The sequence below is a fragment of the Lepus europaeus genome, chromosome 14 (genome assembly GCF_033115175.1).
Source record: "Lepus europaeus isolate LE1 chromosome 14, mLepTim1.pri, whole genome shotgun sequence".
NCBI classification, from domain to species: Eukaryota; Metazoa; Chordata; class Mammalia; order Lagomorpha; family Leporidae; genus Lepus; species Lepus europaeus.
Genome location: NC_084840.1, coordinates 43,916,396 through 43,940,366, shown reverse-complemented (window position 1 = coordinate 43,940,366; position 23,971 = coordinate 43,916,396). Strand labels below are relative to the sequence as shown.

The window sequence follows — 23,971 nt, the reverse complement described above, 5'->3', positions numbered from 1 at the left end:
ACTTGCTCTCTCTCCTGCTAAGAAATGTAACTTGGGACTGGTGCTGTGGTAGTGGGTAAAGTCGCCACCTGCAATGCTGGCATCCAATATAGGCACCAGTTCAAGTCCCGGCTGCTCCACTTTCGATGCAGCTCTCTGCTATGGCCTGGGAAGGCAGTGGAGGATGACTCAAGTCCTTGGGCCCCTGCACCCACATGGGAGACCTGGAAGAAGCTCCTGGCTCCTTGCTTTGGATCGGCACAGCTCCGGCCATTGCAGCCAATTGGAGAGTAAACCAGCGGGTGGAAGACCTCTCTCTCTCTCTTCCCATCTCTCCCTCTCCCCCTCTTTCTCCCCCTCCCTCTCCCCCTCTCTCCCTCCCTCCCTCTCTCTTTCCTTCTCTCTCTGTATAACTCTTTCATGTAAAAATAAAATAAATCTTAAAAAAAAAAACCTTGTAGCCCTTTTATGCTGTTTTAGAACCTTCCGCTACCATATCCACCACTTCTACCACCAGATGCATCACCACCACCACCACAGGGAACGCACAAGCTTCCTCCACCAAAACTGCCCCTTTCGTGGGTCCATAATTTGATTGCTGTTCTCCACTGTAATCACCAAATTACTGAGTTTCCACCACCACCACCGTTACCTCGAGAGTTTCCTCCTTCATTGTAACTATCACATCCTCCTCCTGCACCATATCCAGCACCCTGGCTTCCAGATCCTGGTCCACCACCACCACCACAGCTTCCTCTGCTGCCATAACCAGGACCACCACCACAGCTGCCACCATCACCTCCCCCGTAACTTCCTCTGCTGCCTCCACCTCCACACCATAGCCTCCTCTTCCACCAAAGTTCCCACCACGGCTAACATTACCTCCACTACCTCCAATGTTCCCTTGCTGACCCATAAAGTTGCCAGATGCTCTCCACGGCCTCTTGGTGACCCTGCAGCAGACTGCTTCTCTTGTTTAGAAAGGGTCTTTTTCACTTCACAACTATGCCCATTACCACAGTGTGGTATTTCTGAACAACAATTTCATCAACTGTATCATGATCATCAAGTTACAAGAGTAAATCCTTCTTCCCACTCTGCCTGTCTTCCATAACTTCTATGGTTTCAATCCTGTCATACTTCTCAAAAGTAGTCTCTCAAATTATATTCCTCTGTATCTTCTTTAATACCACCAACAAAAACCTTCTTCACGGTGAGAGGGGCACCAGGCTTTACCGAATCCTCTCTAGAAACAGCTCTCTTGGGTTCCACAACACTCCCATCAACCTTGTTGTGGTCAAGCACACATTGCTGCATCTACCTCTTCAACACAAGAGTAAGTCACAAAACCAAAGGCCCTGGATGTTTCCTTTGGGGGTCTCTCATTACCACACAATCTGTGAGTGTGCCCATTTCTCAAAATGTTCTCTCAAACTATCATCTGTAGTTGTAAAGCTCAGATCACCAGTCAACAGTTTCCTCAACTCCTCTGGGTCCTTTGGATCATAGCCCTCCAGTGTGAGACGGGTCTTGCCTCTTCCAACTCGAGTTCAATATGGGAGCTCTGGTTTTTCACCATTTTGGAAATGAGGACGACACTGACCACCAACTGAAGCCATAAAGTCTTCGAGTAGCCGTAAAAGATTTACAATTTTAGAAGAACCACATTTGTTTTTCCTCCCAGCCCCCTAACGCAGATCTACACATAACTGATTAGCAGTCCCACTTCAGAGGGGTGTTCATCTTTTTTTTTTTTTTTTTTTTTTTGGACAGGCAGAGTGGACAGTGAGAGAGAGAGACAGACAGAGAGAAAGGTCTTCCTTTGCCGTTGGTTCACCCTCCAATGGCCGCCGCGATAGCGCGCTGCGGCCGGCGCACCGCGCTGATCCGATGGCAGGAGCCAGGTGCTTCTCCTGGTCTCCCATGGGGTGCAGGGCCCAAGCACTTGGGCCATCCTCCACTGCACTCCCTGGCCATAGCAGAGAGCTGGCCTGGAAGAGGGACATCCGGGACAGGACCGGTGCCCCGACCGGGACTAGAACCCGGTATGCCGGCGCCGCAAGGCGGAAGATTAGCCTAGTGAGCCGCGGCGCCAGCCCATCTTTCTTCCAACATGTAAATAAAAACAACTCGAACTTTCCCTTGCTGTCCGCCATAAATGCCAGTTTGGTATCTCAGAGCTAAGTTCTCTCATCCTTAGCCTCTGCAGAAAATGTAGGTAGGCACACTCCTTCCCTTAGTTCCAGTAGATACCATGCTAAATGGTCTACATGTAATCACAATCTATATGCACTCTGAAAAATATTCTCTTGCAACACAGATAAGATTCTGAATTTAACACATGATGAAACTGAGGCTCAGAGAAGAGCAAACTTTTATTATTAAGTACTGTCTAGTATTCAAGTTAGGGTTGACTGGGTCCAAACACTGGCCCCTAATCATATCAGAAAACACTCAAAAACCAATGTAGAGCATCCTACTGCACAGATCGGAGAGATCACTCTCATTTGTTGGAAGGGAAGAATTGAGATAGAAGGGGTAGGCCACCTGGGTCTAAGAAAAGCCATTCAAGATATCCTGTTGAAGAAACTTACGCTGCAACATAAGAATCCATAAAAAGATAATGAGCACACTTAATATGAGGCCGACTGGGGCCAATGTGGTTGAGGCAAAGTCACTGCCTACGATGCCGGCATCCCATATGGGTGCCAGTTCAAGTCCTGGCGGCTCTACTTCCTGGGAAGGCAGTGGAGGATGGCCCAAGTACTTGGGCCCCTGCAACCACATGGAGGACTCAGAAGAAGCTCCCCACACCAGGCTTTGGATCAGCCTAGCTCCAGCCGCTGTGACCATTTGAGGAGTGAACCAGCGGCTATAACATCTCTAACTCTGCCTTCAAATAAATAAATCTTAAAAAAAAATTATCAGCAGACTGATGATTTGTTTTTTGCCTTTGGCAGTGAAAAAGTAACTTTACCAAATTGCACTGGAATATTATTTATTTTAGTGCATGATGAAAATTAAACGAAAAACTACTAAATATGTTTTAATATAGTTGAGATCTTCAGTGACTTTAGAATGCACAACTGATAAAAACTGATATCACATTCGGAGTAGAATAAAAACAAGCATCACACAGTTTATTCAGCACCCTAAAAAGCTATTTCATAATACTTATATGGACACCTATAAACATGCAAATACAAATCAGATATGTATGACAGGTATTCAAAAAGTGCCCAGAAAACACATTATGGAAAAACTATCCATGGATTTCAAAATTTTTTACATCACAATAAATGTACTTGTAATTCTACTTTTCCATGAACTTTCTGAAGTATCTGATATGTATTTTTTAAAAATTCTCTCCATTTATATTACTGTGCAACTAAATAGAAGTATTTCTGTACATTATTGGAAAACTTTGAGAAAGACTGCAATGAGTGCGTTAAACAGTTACTGAATAAAATCTTTATAAAGTGTTATTTAAGCTTCATTTAAACAAAATTCCATGTGCTTACAAGTCCTATTCAAAAATATAGCAGTTAGGCTCTCGGAGGCAGCAAGATGGCGGAATAGGCAGGAAGCACACTTAGTCCGGGGGGAGAGAAAGTTTAATATAAGTGGAGATACTGCAGGGTCAAGGAAGAGTAGGGGAAGAAACAGCAGAGGAAACTCTTCCGGAACTAGTGATTCACAGTGGACCTGCGTGGAGAGCGTGGGAGCCCAAGTTCGGGACACCAGCGGCAGACTCAACGCACCAGCGCTGGAACGCGAGGTGAGCCGAACCTCCATAGCCCGAGATACCAGCAGGCAAGCGGAAAGAGGAGGCTAGAGGGAACGAGGCTTGAAACTCCGTGGGGAAAAGTTCACCAGGCTAACTAGAAGAGAGAGAAAAAAATAAAAAAAGTGACTGATACGGACACAAGTTTCTCTCTCTCCGCTCACCTCTCAAAGGCGAGCAAGACAGAGCAGGCGCCATTTTGGACATACGTCATAAGCAGGGCGACCTCAGGTCTGCACCAGCCCTGAGCCTAGCAGAAAAACCTGACTCTGTGGGGAGGGGTGAAATAACAGGAGATTAGCATCTAACTTGGCAACCCAGTGGGAGACTGCAGGAGAATTGGAGCCCACACTGAGGGCAGCAGAGATTCCCTGTGTGGTCCTTGGGAAAGAGCTTCCGATCTCTGGCTCCTGTGGGTATATCATTTGCCTGCTAACTACCTCCAATTACGTTCAGCTGTGCGGAATTACTTCCCTTTTAAATCAAAAAAAGAAAGAGAGATTTACCACACCTAACCTGGGAGTGTCATCCTTGACACACCCTCAACCCTGAGGAACCAAACACAGCTCTCAGTCCACACTCATCTCAAGCCTCTAAGGCTCCACTGAAAGCAGACAGTCCACTTAATATAGAGCCATAGTGTAACAAGAAAAAACACCACAGTGAAGAAACCAAATATCTCCAACATGCCAAACAACAAACGCAAAAACCAAGCTAACAAGAACAAGGAAGACACTATGACACCCCCAAATGAAAAAGACACCCCAATTCAAGACTATGAAGATGATGAGATCGAAGAAATGCAAGAAGCGGATCTCAAAAAATTGATAAGAACATTAAGAAGTTCTCAAAAACAAATTCTTGAACTACAGAAATCCTTCATGGACAAGATAGAAAATCTCTCTCGTGAAAGTGAAATATTAAGGAGGAATCAAAATGAAATGAAACAACTAGTGGAACAAGAAACTCTGATAGTGACTAGAAATCATAATGAAATGAAGAGTTCAATAGATCAAATGACAAACACATTAGAGAGCCTTAAAAACAGAATGGGCGAAGCAGAAGAGAGAATATCAGACTTAGAAGACAGAGAACAGGAAAGGAAACAGGCAAACCAAAGAAAAGAAGAAGAAATTAGAAATCTAAAAAATATTGTCGGGAATCTACAGGATACTATTAAAAAACCCAACATTCGGGTTCTAGGAGTTCCTGAAGGCATGGAGAGGGAGAAAGGATTAGAAGGCATTTTCAGTGAGATACTAGCAGAAAATTTCCCAGGTCTGGAGAAGGACAGAGGCATCTTAGTGCAGGAAGCTTATAGAACCCCTAATAAACATGACCAAAAGAGATCCTCACCACGACATGTTGTAATCAAACTCACCACAGTGAAACAGAAAGAAAAGATCCTAAAAGGTGCAAGAGAGAAACGTCAGATCACTCTTAGAGGATCTCCAATTAGACTCACAGCAGACTTCTCATCAGAAACCCTACAAGCTAGAAGGGAATGGCGAGACATAGCCCAGGTACTAAGAGAGAAAAACTGCCAGCCCAGAATACTATATCCTGCAAAGCTCTCATTTGTGAATGAAGGTGAAATAAAGACTTTTCATAGCAAACAGAATTTGAAAGAATTTGTTGCCCCTCGTCCTGCCCTGCAAAAGATGCTTAAAGATGTGTTACACACAGAAACACAGAAACATGGTCACCAGTATGAAAGAAGGTAAAGGAAGGAAACCTCACAGCAAAAGATCACAGGAAGCTCAATTTCTCTTTGACATAGAATTAAACTCTGATGCTCTGTTAAAGCAATGTGTTAAAGTAATCTATTATGTTCTCTTGATGTCTGTTAAATTCTAATTGTTCAAAAACAGCTGAATTTTTATTAAGAGCTATGGGTTATTTAAATATGTGCTTTTTTCAAAAATTTGAATAATCACCTTGTAACAATGATCAAATTTGGTCTATGTTATGTCATGATTTTAAGAAATCTTATTTCAACCAGATATTTTGGAGACATGATAGTTATCTTAATGAGAAAGCCCCAGAGGCTTAAAGGGTTAAATACTTGTAAAATCCTACAGGTGCTTTCAAAAATACTGTGAAGTAAGCAAGTGCCTCTTGTTGGTTGATGAGTTTATAATTTTAAATTGTCAGAAAGCGATCTAGGACTTGCTCCCTCATTTCTCTCTTCTAAGCCCAACTTGTTCTTTCATTTCTCTATTCTCTTCAAGGTAGGAAACTAATTCTATTATGAAGGAATCTGTAGGATGCACAATTTAATCTTTAGACATTATAAAAGAGATGGCTAACATTTTTCTGCAATAGCATAGCCAAAATAAGAACTCAAATAATAATCTCATAGCTAGATTCACTTTGCCATCAGCGAAGTATACAGTAAGTAGGAAAAAACCTCCCTTTCAGACCAAAGGGAAAGAAAGTTTTAAAGTGAGAATATAATTTTCCTCATGGGCATTGTCTACCTTAGAAAAACTACTACAGAACATGCCTGTGACTATAGACTTGTAGTTCAGGCCACCGAAGATTAGAGATGGGAAACGGGCACTCCCTTGACTTGCATCCTCTGGTCTGCTTTAACACAAACCAGGAGGAAAAGAAAGCTCGGCATCAGAAGCAATGGGTGGCAGGCCTATTAATGGCTGATCTGTACAGTGATCTGCCCTCAAGGAGACCCAACAGGCCAGTCCACTGCAGTGGCTTTCAATGTGGTAAGCCTGGGCTTCAGCAGAAGTCAGCTTGTGAAGAGCCCTGGCAGCTCTGCCAAGAGTTGGATCACTGGAAATGGACCTGCCCTGGAGTCGAAGGATGCCCAGGTCAGAGCCACAGATCTTATTGGCTCTAAGCTGAAAAGCCCTTCACTCAGCCCGACTTCCAAAGTGACCACTGCAGCTGAGGGGATGGCATGGCATGGTCAGCAACATTGCAGGCAGAACTGTAAATTTCTTGTTAGAGATGCCCCCTGCCTTTACCTGGCCAGCTCTCCTCCCAGGCCAGCCAAGTAATGAAAGTCAACAGAGTGCCTTCCCCTAGGAGGTTCACACCTCCCTTAGGATATACCCCATGTGAAGAAATAGATAGGTCTTGGTCTCTGAATTTACAAGGCCTGAAGCCCACCAGATTATTATCAAGCCCTTTCTATCAGGTTCTATTTGCCTCTCAATCAGAAAACTTCATTGTAGCTTAGACAGCACCTTTCTTAGCTCCTCTAATAATGACTCTGTCCTTTGTTCTAGGCACTTGGGCCTCATTCCTTTGTAATCATAACCTCTACCACCAATGGCTCTACTCCCAACATGTGTGTACTGATGGTCCTCTTCCCCACTTAATGCTGTATAATTGTTCAAACCTGGTAAATGCCACTCTTAGGATCATTGGTTACTATCCTCACTCTGTCTTTTATGACCTTGTCTAAATATGAGCAGAGTCGGCAAACTTGGAAGGCTTCCATAGCCTTGGCAACTCATGACGACAGCCTAGGGTGGTTACTGGCGCCATAAACTAGAGTGTCAATTTGTTGGGTCAACAACAGGAGCCACTGTGCACTTGCTCCTCATGTGGGATCTCTGTCTGTCCTTAATGTGCTGTACATTGTGATTTAATGCTATAACTAGTACTCAAACAGTATGTTTCACTTTGTGTTTCTATGTGGGTGCAAACTGTTGAAATCTTTATAGTAAATTGATCTTCTGTATATAAAGAGAATTGAAAATGAATCTTGATGCAAATGGAAGGGGAGAGGGAGCGGGAGAGGGGAGGGTTGCGGGTGGGAGGGAAGTTATGGGAGAGGGAAGCCATTGTAATCCATAAGCTGTACACTGGAAATTTATATTCATTAAATAAAAGTTAAAAAAAAAAAAATATAGCAGTTAGTTAGATTAAGAAGTGGCCAAGCCATAGGAAGCAGAAAGCACAGTCTGAAAGAAGTGGTTTAAAAGGATAAGCTTCCCCGAGCAGATTTCCCAACATACTTTATCCTATAGTTCTTTCCAGTCCTGTCTTAAACTACTTGTCTGATCACTTCAGAATCATATAGCAATTGGTATTCCCATTAAAAACCCTGACACTATTGTGCTTGGTTTAATGGCTGAAAATATTCAAAACGACCAGTGCAATGTATTGGGCAATTAGGATACGTGACATTTGGGTTTTGGGTTATATATTTCCCTAATTCAAATAGGATTCATCTGCAGGAAAAGTACAGCAATTATTTCATATCTAATAGATGTCTTAGAGAGCAGGCAAGTTTACAGGGAAAGATGATTCCAGACGCCCCTCAAAATAAACAGGGCTTCAACAACTCCTAATTCAAATGTGAGTGACATTGACAAAGCTCAGCAACTTGTGGGCAGTTATCTAATGCCCAGAAATCCTTGATAAATAGTGCTGGCCATGCCAGAGCCCAAAGGAATATAACTGCGCTATACAAAAATTTAATGGGAACCACCACAAGCCTGGCAGATTCTGTGCCTTTAGAAAACCTGACATGGCATCTAATAAAAGATCACCAAAATCACACAGATAAAACCAAGTGTCTCATTACTGATTGTGCTAATACTTTTATATGCTTCAACCCAGAACAATGATAAGCACTCAGATATTTCTTAGAAGATATTTTTTCTCTTAAATTAGATTTAGGGTAGATTGAACTATTTGTAACCTTATGATTTTTAAATTTGCCTTCTCTGCTACAAATTTTGGGTTCTGGAATTTTTTCCCCTAAAGTTTACCCTAGAGATGCACCGATCTTGTCTTGAAAGTTTTAGACCAAATCCCAAAACTTCAACAGCTAGTCCTTGTGTGGGAAAGCTCTGCATCTAAGCGTTTTGAACCGCAGACTCTCAAGTCTGTACGGCATTAAGTTCAAAAAATTTTAAGTGACAAACAGCAACAAAATCTTAATTTCCAGCAACACAGGAAATCAAATCATCGTGAGTTACAGGATAAGGTCTCGGAGGCAGAGCAGCAGCTCCGTGGACAGGCTGTCAGAGGAGCCACAAGGCAACAAGTGCTGGTCTGCAGCTGGGAAACGCTGCCGCTTTTCCACGAAGTTTCTCTGCCCCTTTCTCTCTCCCAGCCACTAAGCTGAAGCCAGAGTCAGAGTTACAGCTTTATTTGCTGAAACCACCCCAGCCTTTGTGTAATAACACTGGGAATGCCCTTTCTGGCAAGACAAGAAAATCGTTAAAAAGGAAAGCAACTACCCTCGTTTTGGCTTGAGCCCATTTAATAGTTCACTACATTCTTGATTCCATTAAACCACACAGTGCAATTGGCCTGCTTCCCTCCCTCTGCTCACCTCGAGAACAAGGCCTTGGGTGTGCGGAGCCGCGAGGTGCCTGTCAAGCATGCCAGACCAGTTCCGAGGGAGCCCAGGATTCGCGCGTACACTCGTCCTCCCGAGAGCAAGAACTCGGTGCAAGCTCCAGGCAGCCCAGTCGTGCTCTGCTCCACAGCACCCCAACCACTTCCCTTCGCCTGTGCCTGCCGGGGTGGGGCGTGTAGACTTCCTAAAATTCTTCACATTACCACAGCTCCGTCTCTTCCAGAACCACTTAGGCACGGCAGAGAGCCCATCAAAGTCAATTAACAAAGCGAGGGGGAGGGTCGTCTTCTACTTTGAATTGCGTCAGCTGGCTTGGAAGAGAGAGAGGCCTGCAGGCGCGTCGGAGCACAGCGACACTTCATTAGTATCAGCTGCAGGCCCCCAGGCACGCGGGCCAGGGCGCTGCGGAGAGCCACTCAGAGCCCAGAGCCCCCAACTACTGTCCTGGAAAAGGCTGGCACTCCGGTGACAACAGTCGTCCACTTCCACCCAGTGAAGTAAGTTCTGCTTTTTTTGCATACAAGAAAGTGCTACCTTTCTCTGATTGCTTCTCAACTTCTCAGTGATAAGCAAAATACATTTTTCCAGCTTAAGAAGTATGGCCTGGAAAAATTTACTTAATTTAAATTAGCTACATCTTCTCATCAGGAGGCACTTTTAAAAGAGTGAAACAAATGACCACACTACGGAGAACATATTTCCAATATGCATAACAGAAGCTCATCATCCGTAAACCATAAACTAAAAACTCCTCCAAGTTAATTAAAAAAAAATAGACCCACTCTCAATGACTAAAGGAAGAGAGACATGAATAGAGAAACCAAAGAGAAAAAGCCAAGAAGCAGGATAAAATGCTTCACTTCACTACTAACCAGGAAATACAAACTAAAATAATGGTTTACCGTTTCATACTGTTATAGTAAAAACATTTAAGAAATCACAAAACTGCATCTTGGGAAGGATATTAAGCAGGAGCTGGCAATTCTTTTTCTTTTCTTTCTTTTTCTTTTTGACAGGCAGAGTTAGACAGTGAGAGACAGAAAGAAAGGTGTTCCTTTTCCGATGGTTCACCCCCCAAGTGGCCGCTACGGCGGGCACGCTGCGCCGATCCGAAGCCAGGAGCTTCCTCCTGGTCTCCCATGCAGGTGCAGGGCACAAGCATTTGGGCCATCCTCCACTTCCTTCCAGGGCCACAGCAGAGAGCTGGACTGGAAAAGGAGCAACCGGGACAGAATCCGGCACCCCGACCGGGACTAGAACCCGGGGTGCCGGAGCCACAGGCAGAGGATAAAACTGTAAGCTAAGAATATGTTTTTAAATGAGGGGGAAAAAATTAAAAGAATGGTATTTTGTGACAAATGAAATTCTCAGTAAGAGTTCATTAGAACATGGCCACCCTCCTTCATTTCTATATAACCTATGGCTGCTTTCGTGTTACAAGAACAGAGTTCAGTAACTGTGACAGACACCGTGCAGCTCACAAAACCTTAAGTGCTTGCAGCGTGGCCCTCCACAGCCAAGTTTTGCCACTGACAGAGCAAGCAGACACTGCTGGGATATCCACTGGCCAAAGCCACATTAGGGATGTCGCAAAATGCCCTTAACCTTGGCAGCCTGCCCCTCAGCACACAGCCAGAGACACCTCCACGCAGGCAGGTGAGTGTGTAACACGTCCCAAGCAACACTGCCAACAGCCTAAATGTATTTCAACAGAAAAGTGGATATAAGAAGTTGGGAATACTGCGCAGTGGTAAAAGCCAACGGTTCAAAAGCTGGCTACATGGATAAATCCCCACACACTGTGTTGTGTAACTCTGAGACATAAGAGGCTCCGTGTACCAGGTTCCTTTTCTTCCCTCCTTCACGAACACTTGTTATCTCTGGTCTTCAGGAGAACAGCCATCTAACCGGTGTTCAGTGTTAGCTGACTGTGGTTTTGATTTGCATTTCCTTGATGATTAGGGAGACTGAACACCTTTTCATATACCTGTTGTCCATGTTCAAGTCCTCTTTAGCGAAATGTCTATTCAGGTCCTTTGCTCATTTTAAAATCAGGTTGAATTTTTTTCTATTGAGGTGTATGAGTTTATGCTTTTTATACCAATCCCTTATCAGATACATGATTTATAAGTATTTTTCCGCAATCCAAAGGCTGTCTTTCATTCTGACGACTCTTTCCTTTTACTTTGATGTAGTTCCAACTTGTTTATTTTGCTTTGTTGCCTGCATTTTTGGTGTGATGTCCAAAAATTTATTGCCAAGCTCAATATAAAGATTCTTTCCCATTTTTCTTCTTTTTAACTTTTTTGGTTTCAGGTCTTACATTTTGGTCTTTAATCCATTTTAAATTGATTTTATGTATGGAAAAAGATAAGGGTTCAGTATCATTTTACTGTGTATATGAAAAGATCATATTATGCAACTTAAATAAATACAAATTAAAAAACTATGTTATCCACTGTATAAAGTTGAAATTTTGCAAAAATACTATATATCTATTTATGTGCATTATGTAAGTGGTAAAGCTATAAAGACAAATAGGAAAATGGGGGCCGGCTCTGTGGCACAGCGGGTTAACACCCTGGCCTGAAGTGCTGGCATCCCATATGGGCATCGGTTCTAGTCCCAGCTGCTCCTCTTCCGATCCAGCTCTCTGATTTGGCCTGGGAAAGCAGTGGAAGATGGCCCAAGTACTTGGGCCTCTGCACCCACGTGGGAGACCCGGAAGAAGCTCCTGGCTCCTAGCTTTGGATCGGCGCAGCTCCGGCCGTTGCGGCCATCTAGGAGTGAACCATCGGATGGAAGATCTCTCTCTGCCTCTCCTCTCTCTCTCTTTCAAATAAATAAATAAATCTTTAAAAAAAAAAAAAAAAAGGAAAATGATGAGTACCAAATCCCTGACAGTGGTTGTACCTACAGAGAAGAACATTTGTAAGGGCTTTTAGGGTGTAGATGCAACATTAGTGATATTTCCATTCTTAACCAGGTCCTACCTATACCATTGGCCATTATTTGTATATTAGAATAATAAAAGTCTAAAATTAGAAAAAAATGTTAAATGACTCAATCTTAAAAGTGCCAGACAAGTCTATAACTATTAAATGCTTATGGGATTCTTTCAGCTAACAAATAACCATGAGAGATAAGAATCAGTAAAAGAATAAAAGTAGACTACTGATTTGTTTTACAATACAATCAAGATGCCAGCATTTAGAAGAAACTTGTAAGGAAACATAAAAAATTATATCAACAGTGGTTGTAAGTGTTGAGTAAGTTTTCCTTTCATTTTAAAAAAGTAGTTTCAAACTTTCTAGAATGAATGAATTTTTTTCAATTTCAAGGTTTTTTTTTTAAGCATCTAACCAGGCAACTAAGGGTTATCTAACTTTCTAGGGAAATTACAAACCTTTGTCTAACTATTTACTATGGGTTAGGGTATTTTACATTTCTGTTAGGTAGACATTGACTTGTAAAAAAAATGACAGAAATGCAAATGAATTTATCCAGTAAAAAATAATTTGTGTGGTACAAATGCAAAATTGATTGCTGTCCGATTTGAAAAATAACCTCCTAAATTATTGTTTTACTGCTCTGTTTACAGGATATCAACTAGTGTTGTATCTAATATAACAATCCTGGCCCAGCATTCTGTTTCAATGCCTCTAAATACTGACGTCTCTCTCATAATCTCATAATCTTTTAACTGTCTCTATTACCCTGTTGGTTCTCTCATTGAATTTAAAAAAAAATTAGAGGATTAGGCACCTGGCACAGGATTCAAGACTCTACCTGGAGGCCGGCGCTGTGGCTTAACAGGCTAATCCTCCGCCTTGCGGTGCCGGCACACCGGGTTCAAGTCCCGGTTGGGGCGCCGGATTCTGTCCTGGTTGCCCCTCTTCCAGGCCAGCTCTCTGCTATGGCCCGGGAAGGCAGTGGAGGATGGCCCAAGTCCTTGGGCCCTGCACCCGCATGGGAGACCAGGAGAAGCACCTGGCTCCTGGCTTCGGATCAGCGAGATGCGCCAGCCGCAGCGGCCATTGCAGGGTGAACCAATGGCAACAAGGAAGACCTTTCTCTCTGTCTCTCTATCCACTCTGCCTGTCCAAAAAAAAAAAAAAAAGACTCTACCTGGGATGCCTTCATCCCATATTGGAAGTGCCTCAGTCTGAGTATCAGCTCTGCTCCAGATTCGAACTTCCTGTTATGGAGGACCCTGGGACGCAGCAAGTGATGGCTCAAGTAGTTGGCTCCATGTCACTCATGAGGGAAACCCAAATGGAGTTCTTGGTTCCTGGCCCAGCCCCAGCTATTGTGATCATCTGGGGAGTGAACCAGCAGATCGGAGCTCTCTGTCTCTGGCTTTCAAGTAAATAAAAGTTAATAAAACAAAATTTTTAAAAATATTTGGCACATATTTATCCTGTATCTGAAATAAACGTTCTGAAATTTTCAAAAAAAATTACACTTGGATGCCAGTTTTAAATTTGAAACACAGTTGCCTTCTTTTCTGATAATGGCATATATTATCACTAGCTTTCATGCCTGGGTCACTTTAGTTTAACATGCTATTAAATCATATTTACAATAAAATATTAATAACTAATAATATTTTCACATAAACAAAAAACTGAAAAGAGATTCTAAATGAAACATATGGGAATTTCTATGTCTTCCTAAACTCCTATAAACTCTCTTAATACTCAAAAACACTGTTTTATGTGTGTATCTTTCTTTTTTTTTTTTTTTGACAGGCAGAGTGGACAGAGAGAGAGAGAGACAGACAGAGAGAAAGGTCTTCCTTTGCCGTTGGTTCACCCTCCAATGGCCACTGCGGCCTGTGCATCGCGCTGATCCGAAGCCAGGAGCCAGGTGCTTCTCCTGGTCTCCCATGGGGTGCAGGGCCCAAGCACTTGGGCCATCCTCCACTGCCTTCCCGGGCCGTAGCAGAGAGCTGGCCTGGAAGAGGGGCAACCGGGACAGGATCGGTGCCCAGACCGGGACTAGAACCCGGTGTGCCGGCGCCGCAAGGCGGAGGATTAGCCTAGTGAGCCGCGGCACCGGCCTTATGTGTGTATCTTTCAAGCATTATCATTCTTATTAATTCAGCTTTCTTTCTCACTCTCAAATGGGATTGAGAGATGTTGTGTTGAGGTCCTTGGGAAGAGTATAATGAGAAATGAAGAAGGAGGGTCTGGCACTGTGTTCTAGTCCCAGCTGCTCCTCTTCCAGTCCAGCTCTCTGCTGTGGCCAGGGAGTGCAGTGGAGGATGGCCCAAGTGCTTGGGCCCTGTACCCACATGGGAGATCAGGAGGAGGCACCCGGCTCCTGGCTTCGGATCGGCCGCTGGCCGTAGTGGCCATTTGGGGGGGTGAACCAATGGAAGGAAGACCTTGCTCTCTGTCTCTCTCTCTCTCACCGTCTAATTCTATCTGTCAAATAAATAAAAGAAAGAAAGAAAGAAATGAAGAAGGAAGTGCATCCATCCACGAGAGGGAGACTCCTGAAAGTAAAAAACAGAAAAGAGAGTAACAGGGCTGCACGAAGCACAGGAAGTGATGTAATTTGGATGCGAGATAGTTTGTCTTGCCCAAACTGGAAGAAATAATAAATCCAAGACAATTTGGTAACTTTTCAGTGTTAAGGGAAAAGGCAATCCTCATTTAGGTGAGTAAGTCATATCCAAGAGTAATTTTTGGCTTTTCATACTTCCAGTAGACTTTCAAGTTAGGTAACTGAATGCCTAAAACACATATTGTAGAACCAATTACCAAAAGTAACATATGTTCTCTTTTATTTCTAGCTATAAAATAAATCCTCTGGTTATAATTCATTTTCATCATTAAGTATTGGGAAATAAGAAAAACATACAAACAACAAGAAAACACCATCCCTTGGTTCCTAATCTAGAAAAAGTAGGTAGGTTTTCAAAGGATAGCTGTACACTCTGGACTACCAGAGTTGCCAAATAACTTTAACTCACCGGTTTCTCATCTGGTAGTGATTTTGGCCCCCAGGGGACATCGAACACTTTCTGGAGCCATCATTGGTTGCCACAGCCACAGAAGTGGTGAATAGTTCAATGGCATGGGGCAGCCAGAGGCCAGGGATGCTGCTGAACATCCCGCCACGCACAGGACAGCCCCCACAGCAAAGGAGGGTCCAGGTTAACATGCCTATGGTATTGAGACTGCCATCTGACAAGGGCATCAGTTATGTCAACATGTCTTTGTGAAGTACTTTGCATAATAATCCAAGATGATAGCCTATGAAATGCAAATCATTTCTGGGTTTATTTCAGGTTGCCCAAAAGTGGAAGAGGGGACTGGAGAGGCAAAAAAGGAATAGGAAAACTACACCCCTGGGAATTTGGAACATCTTAGCCAACAGTCAGTGCCTGTGAGCTCAGCAAAGTGTTTATAGTTATTCTAGGATTACAGGAAAAGCTCTCAGAGGCCACTGGAGCAGCTGGGTGTAACATTTCAGTCAGATGGAAGGACCTGAGGTTGCTACAGCCCCAGTGAACATTCACACCCTAACATTCTGCTTTAGCTGTTTTCCAGTTGCCTTGCACCACACCACCACTCCACCTCCAAGGCGTCTCTGCTGAACTGTGAAACAGCTTACTGAAAAGAAAACGAGAGGGCTCCTGGAGAGCTGGTTTCATAACTAAGGATGCATGCTCAGTAATCTGAAAAGAGGATTCTTTTTATTGCTCTTTGTATTCAGCACTGTTATTATCTGAGGATATAAACAGAAGGCAGAGAAGAGAGCTGCAGTGATTCTGAGCTTTCAGTACGACACAACTTTCTGATTTATTGCTTTAAACTTTAAAACAGCAGATCTTACAGGATGGAGAGGTGATGGCCAACGTATTAGCATATTATGTTGCCAGGAGACAAAAAAATGAAAGTACAGAATTTTGGAGGTCACATACTTCAAGTCACCAGTCCAGACTTCAAAGTGCAGACTTATTTATCCAACCAGCAAGTATTGTGAAAAAAATTCCCTTGCTTACACACCAATGCAGAGCTTCTGCATCAATTGTGTTGTCTTGGATTACGAAAAAGCCATGACATGTGTACAAATATGTATAATTATGGTATGCACTAGCCAGTGAATCACAAAAGCAAAATTAATCTCTTAGAATGTGTGTCCATGCTGAACAGTTCACATGTGTTTTCAGAAAATAATACACAGTTGTCTCAAGAAGTAGAGGCAGGAAACAACCTCACATGCCATAGTAAAAAAAAAAAAAAATCGGATAAGGTCACACGCAATTGAGTAGTCCTGGATGGTATTTTTTTTTTTTTTTAAACTTCATCTAACAAGGTGCCCAGGAGAACTACTGGTTATTGATCAAGAAGGGTATGGGAAGGAGCAAAGGAATTTTGACCTAAATCTTTACTGTTTAACCCAACCAGTTAGATTATGAAACTTCCTTCCTCAGATTTTATTTCTCTAAGTAGCCCGTTACCCCCAGTCTGTAGCCATGGATGAGAAAGTCTTCATTCGAACCTGTCACCAAACAAATGAAGTCTCTTATTCCAGAAAAAAACTGAGCGGTGGGGAAAAGTCAGTTGGCCTTGTGTCCTTCTCTATTAATAAACTAGCTGTTTTTTTTTTTTTTAAGCTCACTATGTTCTCTTTATCATTAGTGAAGTGCTTACACTATCTAAACAATGTCCTTTTTGAGACAGCAGGTTAAATTCAGGCATTTCACAACCCATCCACCGCAAGAACTGAAAAGGATTCTCTCTTTCCCAAGAAGAGGACTCTCAGCAAAGAAGAAGCCCGGCCAAGTGATCTACCCCGAGGCTGCCCCTTCAGACCAGGCCAGCAAAAACAGCAGAAGGAACGAGTGTTTAAGGGGACTCCTTGGAGCTCTTTATCCGCCCATGGATTTGCTGCATTGTGAATCTGACCCTGAAAAGCATAGCTTGTAATTTTTTGGTACTTGTAACCTGCATTTAACACGGTAAACCCCTCTTTCCGTACCATTAAAACTACATGTCTTTCCAGAGTTCACTATAAAAGAACTGCTGATTACTTTCTGTAGCAGTACTTTCTGTGTAACTCAATCTAGTATGTATGATGTTTTGTTATTTCTCCTTAACACAACTGCCAGCGATTTACTGCACCTGCCGTATGTGCGGGGGATGGAGGAGGTGGCAGAGAGCACTGTGGTTCTGAGAGAGCCCCACTCGTCCCTTCTCCTAAAGCTGCTGTCTTGAAGAGTTCTCCTCCTGAAATGTTCATTTCTCACCGGTGTTGAGGGAATCAGTATTCTGTAGTCCTGATTCTAAGTCTCCCTTTCCATGAGGTGGGGTTTTCCATAGTGTTCCAGCCTCTAGAACTGAGAGCCAGCAAGATGCCCACCCCTCCAGCCCCCTGCGGCGCCCCCTGCTGCTCTCCCACACCATGGAAAATAGCCCCAGACCAAACACTGCTCAGTAAGCCCTGTTTCTTCCCACTCCACCGAGTTCCCCATGCCCAAACCATGCTGCCTTTCTCGGGCCCACCCTCCATGACCAAGAGCCCCAAGGGTCCCGAATGTGTCCTCTGCACTTGGTCCCATCTCCACAGAGCGGTCACAGCAGTCCTGTATGAAGCCGGGGCTGCTTCTTGCTCGCTGAGCTTCAAACCCCCTCATCGCTTCTCACTGCGGCTGGAATCATGGTGGCCCGCAGGCCTGGTGAGAACCAGTGCCCACCCACATATCCCACATCTCCTTCTGTCTGCAGACTGCCAAGGGCACGGTCAGAACCTCTGCGCTTTCTCTTCCCTTTGCTTGGTACGCGTTTCCCGTAGACACACACATAGCTAGCTGCCTTCTCTTTGCCATCATCCGAGCCTCACTTCACAGGTCTTCTCACAGCAGCCCTGGCCGCTCCAACCGAAGCGGAAGTGCTTTCCATCTTTTATGCTGTTGGATTTCTGTCTAGCACATAGCAAAGGTTGAAGGTGCCTTTTAACTATATGCGTGCATATTAAATATTTGTGCATATTAAGCATATGTAATGCTTGTCAATGTTTACACAATATTTTAGATTGTTTGCCTTCTCTAATTAGAAAGAATGCACATGCCACAGCTTGTCCACCAGGCCACGTTCAGCTGTAAAGGTCTCACCAAGAACGCACCTGCTGCTTTTACAGCAAGGAACCTACTAAAACCCTGAAGCATATTCAGTCAAGCCCTAGGTTTCGATCTGCAGACCGGAGTCAGTCCCGGCTCTGCTGCCCGTAACTAACCATTTAAATTACTTCATCTACCAAGCCTCAGAGTGCGTAGGGAAGGGGGGAAGCTCCACGGAGTCAGGCCAGATGCAGCAGATTGAGTCCTCAAGCCAACAGCACTACAGCTGCTAGTCTATGAAACACGCTGGAGCAGAAAGACTTTCGGCAGTAACTTCCATCAGAACTACCGGTCATAATCTTTAGGACTTATTAATTTAGGATAAAAAAAAGCACAAATGATATTTGCCTGGTTAACTGAATTTTCGCCTCATATTTACCTAAGTCTTACTGATGTAGAGAGTTCTGGAAGGTGTACGCCTGGTAACAGTCTCCAGGGGTGCTTCACCACACAAGCACATGCATGGCACGTTACTAATGAGGGATTACCTTTATGAAGTCTGTCAAGTATTTTACAAATAATGGACACCATATTTATGATTTGTGTTACCTTTAAAAAGAATGTCTAGGTTTTAAAAACATGAATTTGCATAGTTAATATAACAGGATCGTAAAATGACGAAAACAATGACCTTGGGATAAAGACAGCATCAAAAAGGGGTGCACAGGACTGCTGAAAATGTGCTCATGAGTTAAAGTGTCGTAATTCATACCACGTGATTTCCTTCTAACTTCTCCAAGGAAAGAGTGAAGTCAATCTACTTTCTAGATGTAAACGTCCTGAGAATCACAAAACATAATCGCTTACTCCCTCATTCAACTACATTTTTTAAAGCACCTGTCTCCCCTCCCTGCACGTTTTTATTATGAGATGATTCACAGCTATCAACTGTAGAAAAAATATATTCACAACCACATTTTAAAGACATTATGGGCACGATTCCTCACTTGGGTTTTTGAGACTATGAACTTGAGACTTATTTTTTTATTTTTTGTGGAATGTGAGACTATATTACCAGCAGGACCCTTATTCACGTTACAAAATATGGTTCACAACTGCTCAGCACTTTCCTTGGGAGAATGTTTTTCCTGAATAATTGTCAATCTTTGTTAAAATACAGTTGAGTATGCACATCAATAATTTTTACCTACACGGCTCATCTGAATGTATCATGGAGCAAAGCCTAGCGGAGAAAGGACTAGGGAGGCAAGTAAAAAAATTCTCCCAGCTGAATGATAGGTATAACATTCTATAGAGGTGAAAACTAAAACCCACACACCTCTGTGGACTCGAAGCCCTAACTTGTTTCACTATGATCACCTCCCTCACCAGTGGTGCACTCACTGTGGTCTAAGGATCATAAGCCCATTCCAGAGGTCTACAAAGTCAAAACTATTCCCAGAATATCAGATGAAAAAATTGCGGATGTCCCCAAAACAAGTATTTGGAAGATGTGGAGGTTTTATGTCTTCTTATTTTATAAATAAAGAAAATCATCAAGTACAAAGTTCCCACCTGGGGTCTGGTCCATACAAACAGGTCAGGTGCCCTGAAGCTTACCTAACACTTGACAATGGAGTGATTCATTCCCTTGAGTCCCAACTTCATGTCTAGGTTAATGTAAGGAGCCTCTGTAGAATAAGAAAGAATTTAGAAAGAAGGGTGACACAATGAGTTGTTGGTTCCAGAGGTCCCGGTCTTTGATACTGTGCTTTGAGTCATGGTAAGCAGGACCCCTTAAGAGTTGTATAGACAGACCGTGCAAGGGTTGAGCTAAGTATTTGCATTCTTAGGTATAATGATGGTTAATGAGTTACTACGCCTAAGAATACGAAGCAAGACAAAAGTGGATAAACCAGGCCAAAATACATAGGTAAATACCCCCACTTGCTTTAAATCTGTGGTTCTCAGCTTTGCTGCAAAGTGGACTTTCAGGGGAGCTTTCAGTTATGAGTACTAATCCCATCCCTTGAGATTCTGACTTAATTGGTCTGGGATGCAACTTACGCATGTGGATTTTAAAAGCTCCCCAGATAATTCTAATGTGCAACCACAATAGGAAAATACAGCTTTGGGGCTATGCAAATGCTCTTTTCTTGGCAGTTTCATCCTTGTTCTTTCTTTGAAAGTTGAATTCTTGAAGCTCATGAACTTCTACCACAAAACGCAGTACTTGATGACTTGTAATATTCTGGACTGTTGTGTGGAGGTTGCCCTGACACACCCTGCCCCTGGGTATTTCAGATCTTCTCAGGCTCTCCTTCCAAAACCAGGTGCAGAGTCGTGCCAGCTACCCCAAAGCTCTTCTTTCCATATCCAGGCCTAACTCTCCAACTACTTTGAGAATCTGGCACTTCTGATTTGTCCTCGACTCCCACACTGCCTTCATCCAGGCCTTTGGCACAAGTTCTCCTTGCCCTATAAAGTCTTGAACCAGTTTACTGAGCTCCCATTCAGTCCTGGTTCCCGAGACACTAGTCTTTCGAACCGTACTGTATCTGCCAGAGGAGGTTAGTCAGATACTATCTCAAATTTGGCTGAATACAAGGAGTAAACATGGCCGTTATAAACTGGGGGAGCTGGTGTTGTGGCACAGTAGGTTAAGCTCGTATCAGAACACTAGTTTGAGTACTGGCTGCTCTACTTCCAATCCACCTTCCTGCTAATGTGCCCAGGAAGGCAGCGGATGATGGCCAAGCGCTTGGGCCCCTGTAACCCATATCGGAGACCCAAATGGTGTTCCTGGTTCCTGGCTTCAGCCTAGTCCAGCACAGGCCTTGAAGCCATTTGGGGAGTGAACCAGAAGATGGAAGATCTCTCTCTCTTCCTCATTCTTTATCACTCTTTCAAATAAACAAATCTTTTTAGAAAACTCCTAGTGTGGGGAGCATACATTTAGCCTAGTGGTCAAGATGCCTGCATTCCACATCAGAGTGCCTGGGTTCCATTCCCAGGTGGGAATATTACCAAAGAAAGCACTTAGCTATATCTGATAATTTTTTTTTATCTGCTAATTTTGGAGGCTGACAAACTGAATGAAAACTATGCTGTTTTGTTACAAAAATGTAACAGACATAATTATTATTATTATTTTTTTTACAGGCAGAGTGGATAGTGAGAGAGAGAGACAGAGAGAAAGATCTTCCTTTTTGCCGTTGGTTCACTCTCCAATGGCCGCTACGGCTGGTGCATCTCGCTGATCCAAAGCCAGGAGCCAGGTGCTTCTCCTGGTCTCCCATGCGGGTGCAGAGCCCAAGCACTTGGGCCATCCTCCACTGCCTTCCCAGGCCATAGCAGAGGGCTGGCCTGGAAGAGGGGCAACCGGGACAGAATCCGGCGCCCCAACCGGGACTAGAACCCGGTGTGCCGGCGCCGCAAGGCGGAGGATTAGCCTGTGAAGCCATGGCGCCGGCAACAGATATAATTACTGCAAACATATTCTTTGTATAATTGGCATGTCTTCTATGGTCTTTTACTTGGACCCAGCAATCCACATGTGCCTTCGAATAACAGCACATTTTCCAAGCCATTATTGCAAACAGAATGAGCCTAACACCAGAACATATTTCAAGCCATTACCGCAAACAAAATAAGCAAACCAGGAATGTTCTAAAATATCATTTTTAAATATCATCAAAATTTGACTTATTAATCTGCATGGAAAAATGGCTTAAGCAAGTGCTTTAAAAATTAATACTTTCAGGCCAGCACCATGGCACAGTATGTTAATCCTCTGCCTGTGGCAACGGCACCCTATATGGGCACCAGTTCTAGTCCTGGCTGCTCCTCTTCCCATCCAGCTCTCTGCTGTGGCCTGGGAAAGCAGTCGAAGATGGCCAAAGTGCTTGGGCCCCTGCACCCACATGGGAGACCAGGAAGAAGCACCTAGCTCCTTGGATTTGGATTGGCACAGCTCTGGCCATTGCAGCCATCTGGGGAGTAAACCAACGGAAGGAAGACCTTTCTCTCTCTCTCTCTCTCTTTTCTGTAATTCTACCTCTCAAATAAATAAAATCTTTTAAAAAATCAATATTTTCTCCTTTTAATAAATATAAAGAAGTATATTTAAAAAAAAAAAAAACTTGAGGCTGGCGCCGCGGCTCACTAGGCTAATCCTCCGCCTACAGCGCAGGCACACCAGGTTCTAGTCCCGGTCGGGGCATCGGATTCTGTCCCGGTTGCCCCTCTTCCAGGCCAGCTCCCTGCTGTGGCCTGGGAAGGCAGTGAAGGATGGCCCAAGTGCTTGGGCCCTGCACCCCATGGGAGACCAGGAGAAGCACCTGGCTCCTGCCTTCGGATCAGCGCGGTGCACCCGCTGCAGCGCGCCTACCACGGCGGCCATTGGAGGGTGAACCAGCGGCAAAGGAAGACCTTTCTCTCTGTCTCTCTCTCTCCCTCACTGTCCACTCTGCCTGTCAAAAAAACAAACAAAAACAAACAAACAAAAAAAACTTGAAAAGGTTCCCACTCTCAGAGAAATAAACTGCCATATTCCAGAGACAGTGAGACTCTTAAAAGAAAACCTCCTCCAAGGGAGCTGTGCTTACTAAGCACCAAATGGGATCTGATTTAGTCTAGTGCTTAGTCCCATCCAGTCAGAAGGCACAGCCATTCTCATGAAGCCCAATAAAGAGAGAATTGCTGTGTTCACCTCCATCTGCTCTCTCTCTCTTTCTGGACTAAAAAACCATGGATTTTCTGCTCTTTGTTTTTCTTGTATACATTACTAAGAAAGAACAGGGCCAAGTCATCACCAGCATGCACTCTGGATAACCACGACTGAGCAGATTCACCTTAAAACACGATTTTGACTTGGCAGCACCATTTAATGTGGGCAAAAGAATTTACATCTGCCAGTTATTCACTTGAGATTTCCACATTTAACTCAAGGTAATATTCATAGTAACCAGGTTTCATTTATTTCTAAACTAATCATCAACCCATTTTATGTGTTGTTTCTACTGCTATTATTTTTTCCTTTCAATTCCCATATATTAACTAATTAGAGTAACTCCTATCTTCTGCTACTCATTTACCCTGAAAATTGAAGACTGAGTTGGCTAGCAGAGTTAAAGACAGTAGGAATCAGCTTCAAGAACCAGGTCTGACCTTGACTCTTCTAGTGAGTAGTCATGCAATCCAGGGCAAGTTACTTTGCCCTGTAGGTCTCATTTTCTTTAACAAAAAACTGGGGACACCCTGGACTAACATGATTTTGTGGGTCCAGTGCATAATGAAAACATGGTGTCCGTTTTTCAGAATTACTAAGGATTCAAGACAGTGATACCACAGCATTAACATAAGTAGGACAAGTCACAAGGTCAAGAAGCTGGCCCTAGAGGTACTAACAGCGCATCTCCCATGGGGTTCATGTGAGGAATGAGATAAAATACAGAGTGCAATGAGGTGTACGGCACACAAAGTGTTCTTAATGAACATCAACAGTTTATTATTATTTTTAAAATTTATTTGATAAGTAGAGTTATAGACAGTGAGAGACAGACAGACAGAAAGGTCTTCCTTCCATTCGTTTACCCCCCAAATGGCTGCTACAGCTGGCACGCTGTGCTGATCCGAAGCCAGGAGCCAGGTACTTCCCCCTGGTCTCCCATGCAGGTGCAGGAGCCCAAGCACTTGGGCCATCCTCCACTGCCCTCCCTGGCCACAGCAGAGAGCTGGACTGGAAGAGGAGCAACCAGGACTAGAACCCAGTGCCCACATGGGATGCCGGCGC

At 43.7% G+C, this 23,971-nt stretch overlaps 1 protein-coding gene across 7 annotated transcripts in view; it reads right to left on the bottom strand.

The window, feature by feature from the left end:
- CACNB2 (calcium voltage-gated channel auxiliary subunit beta 2) overlaps window positions 1–23,971 on the bottom strand; it is a 393,103-nt gene that overhangs the window by 169,044 nt on the left and 200,088 nt on the right. The window contains exon 1 of one of the 7 annotated variants that reach the window (XM_062210532.1): window positions 9,078–9,226. The exons of the other annotated variants lie outside the window; for them this stretch is intronic. Coding sequence (XP_062066516.1) covers window positions 9,078–9,128 — 51 coding nt within the window. The 5' untranslated portion in view covers window positions 9,129–9,226. Of the gene's footprint in view, window positions 1–9,077; window positions 9,227–23,971 lie in introns of those variants that run through there. 7 annotated transcript variants of the gene reach the window in all.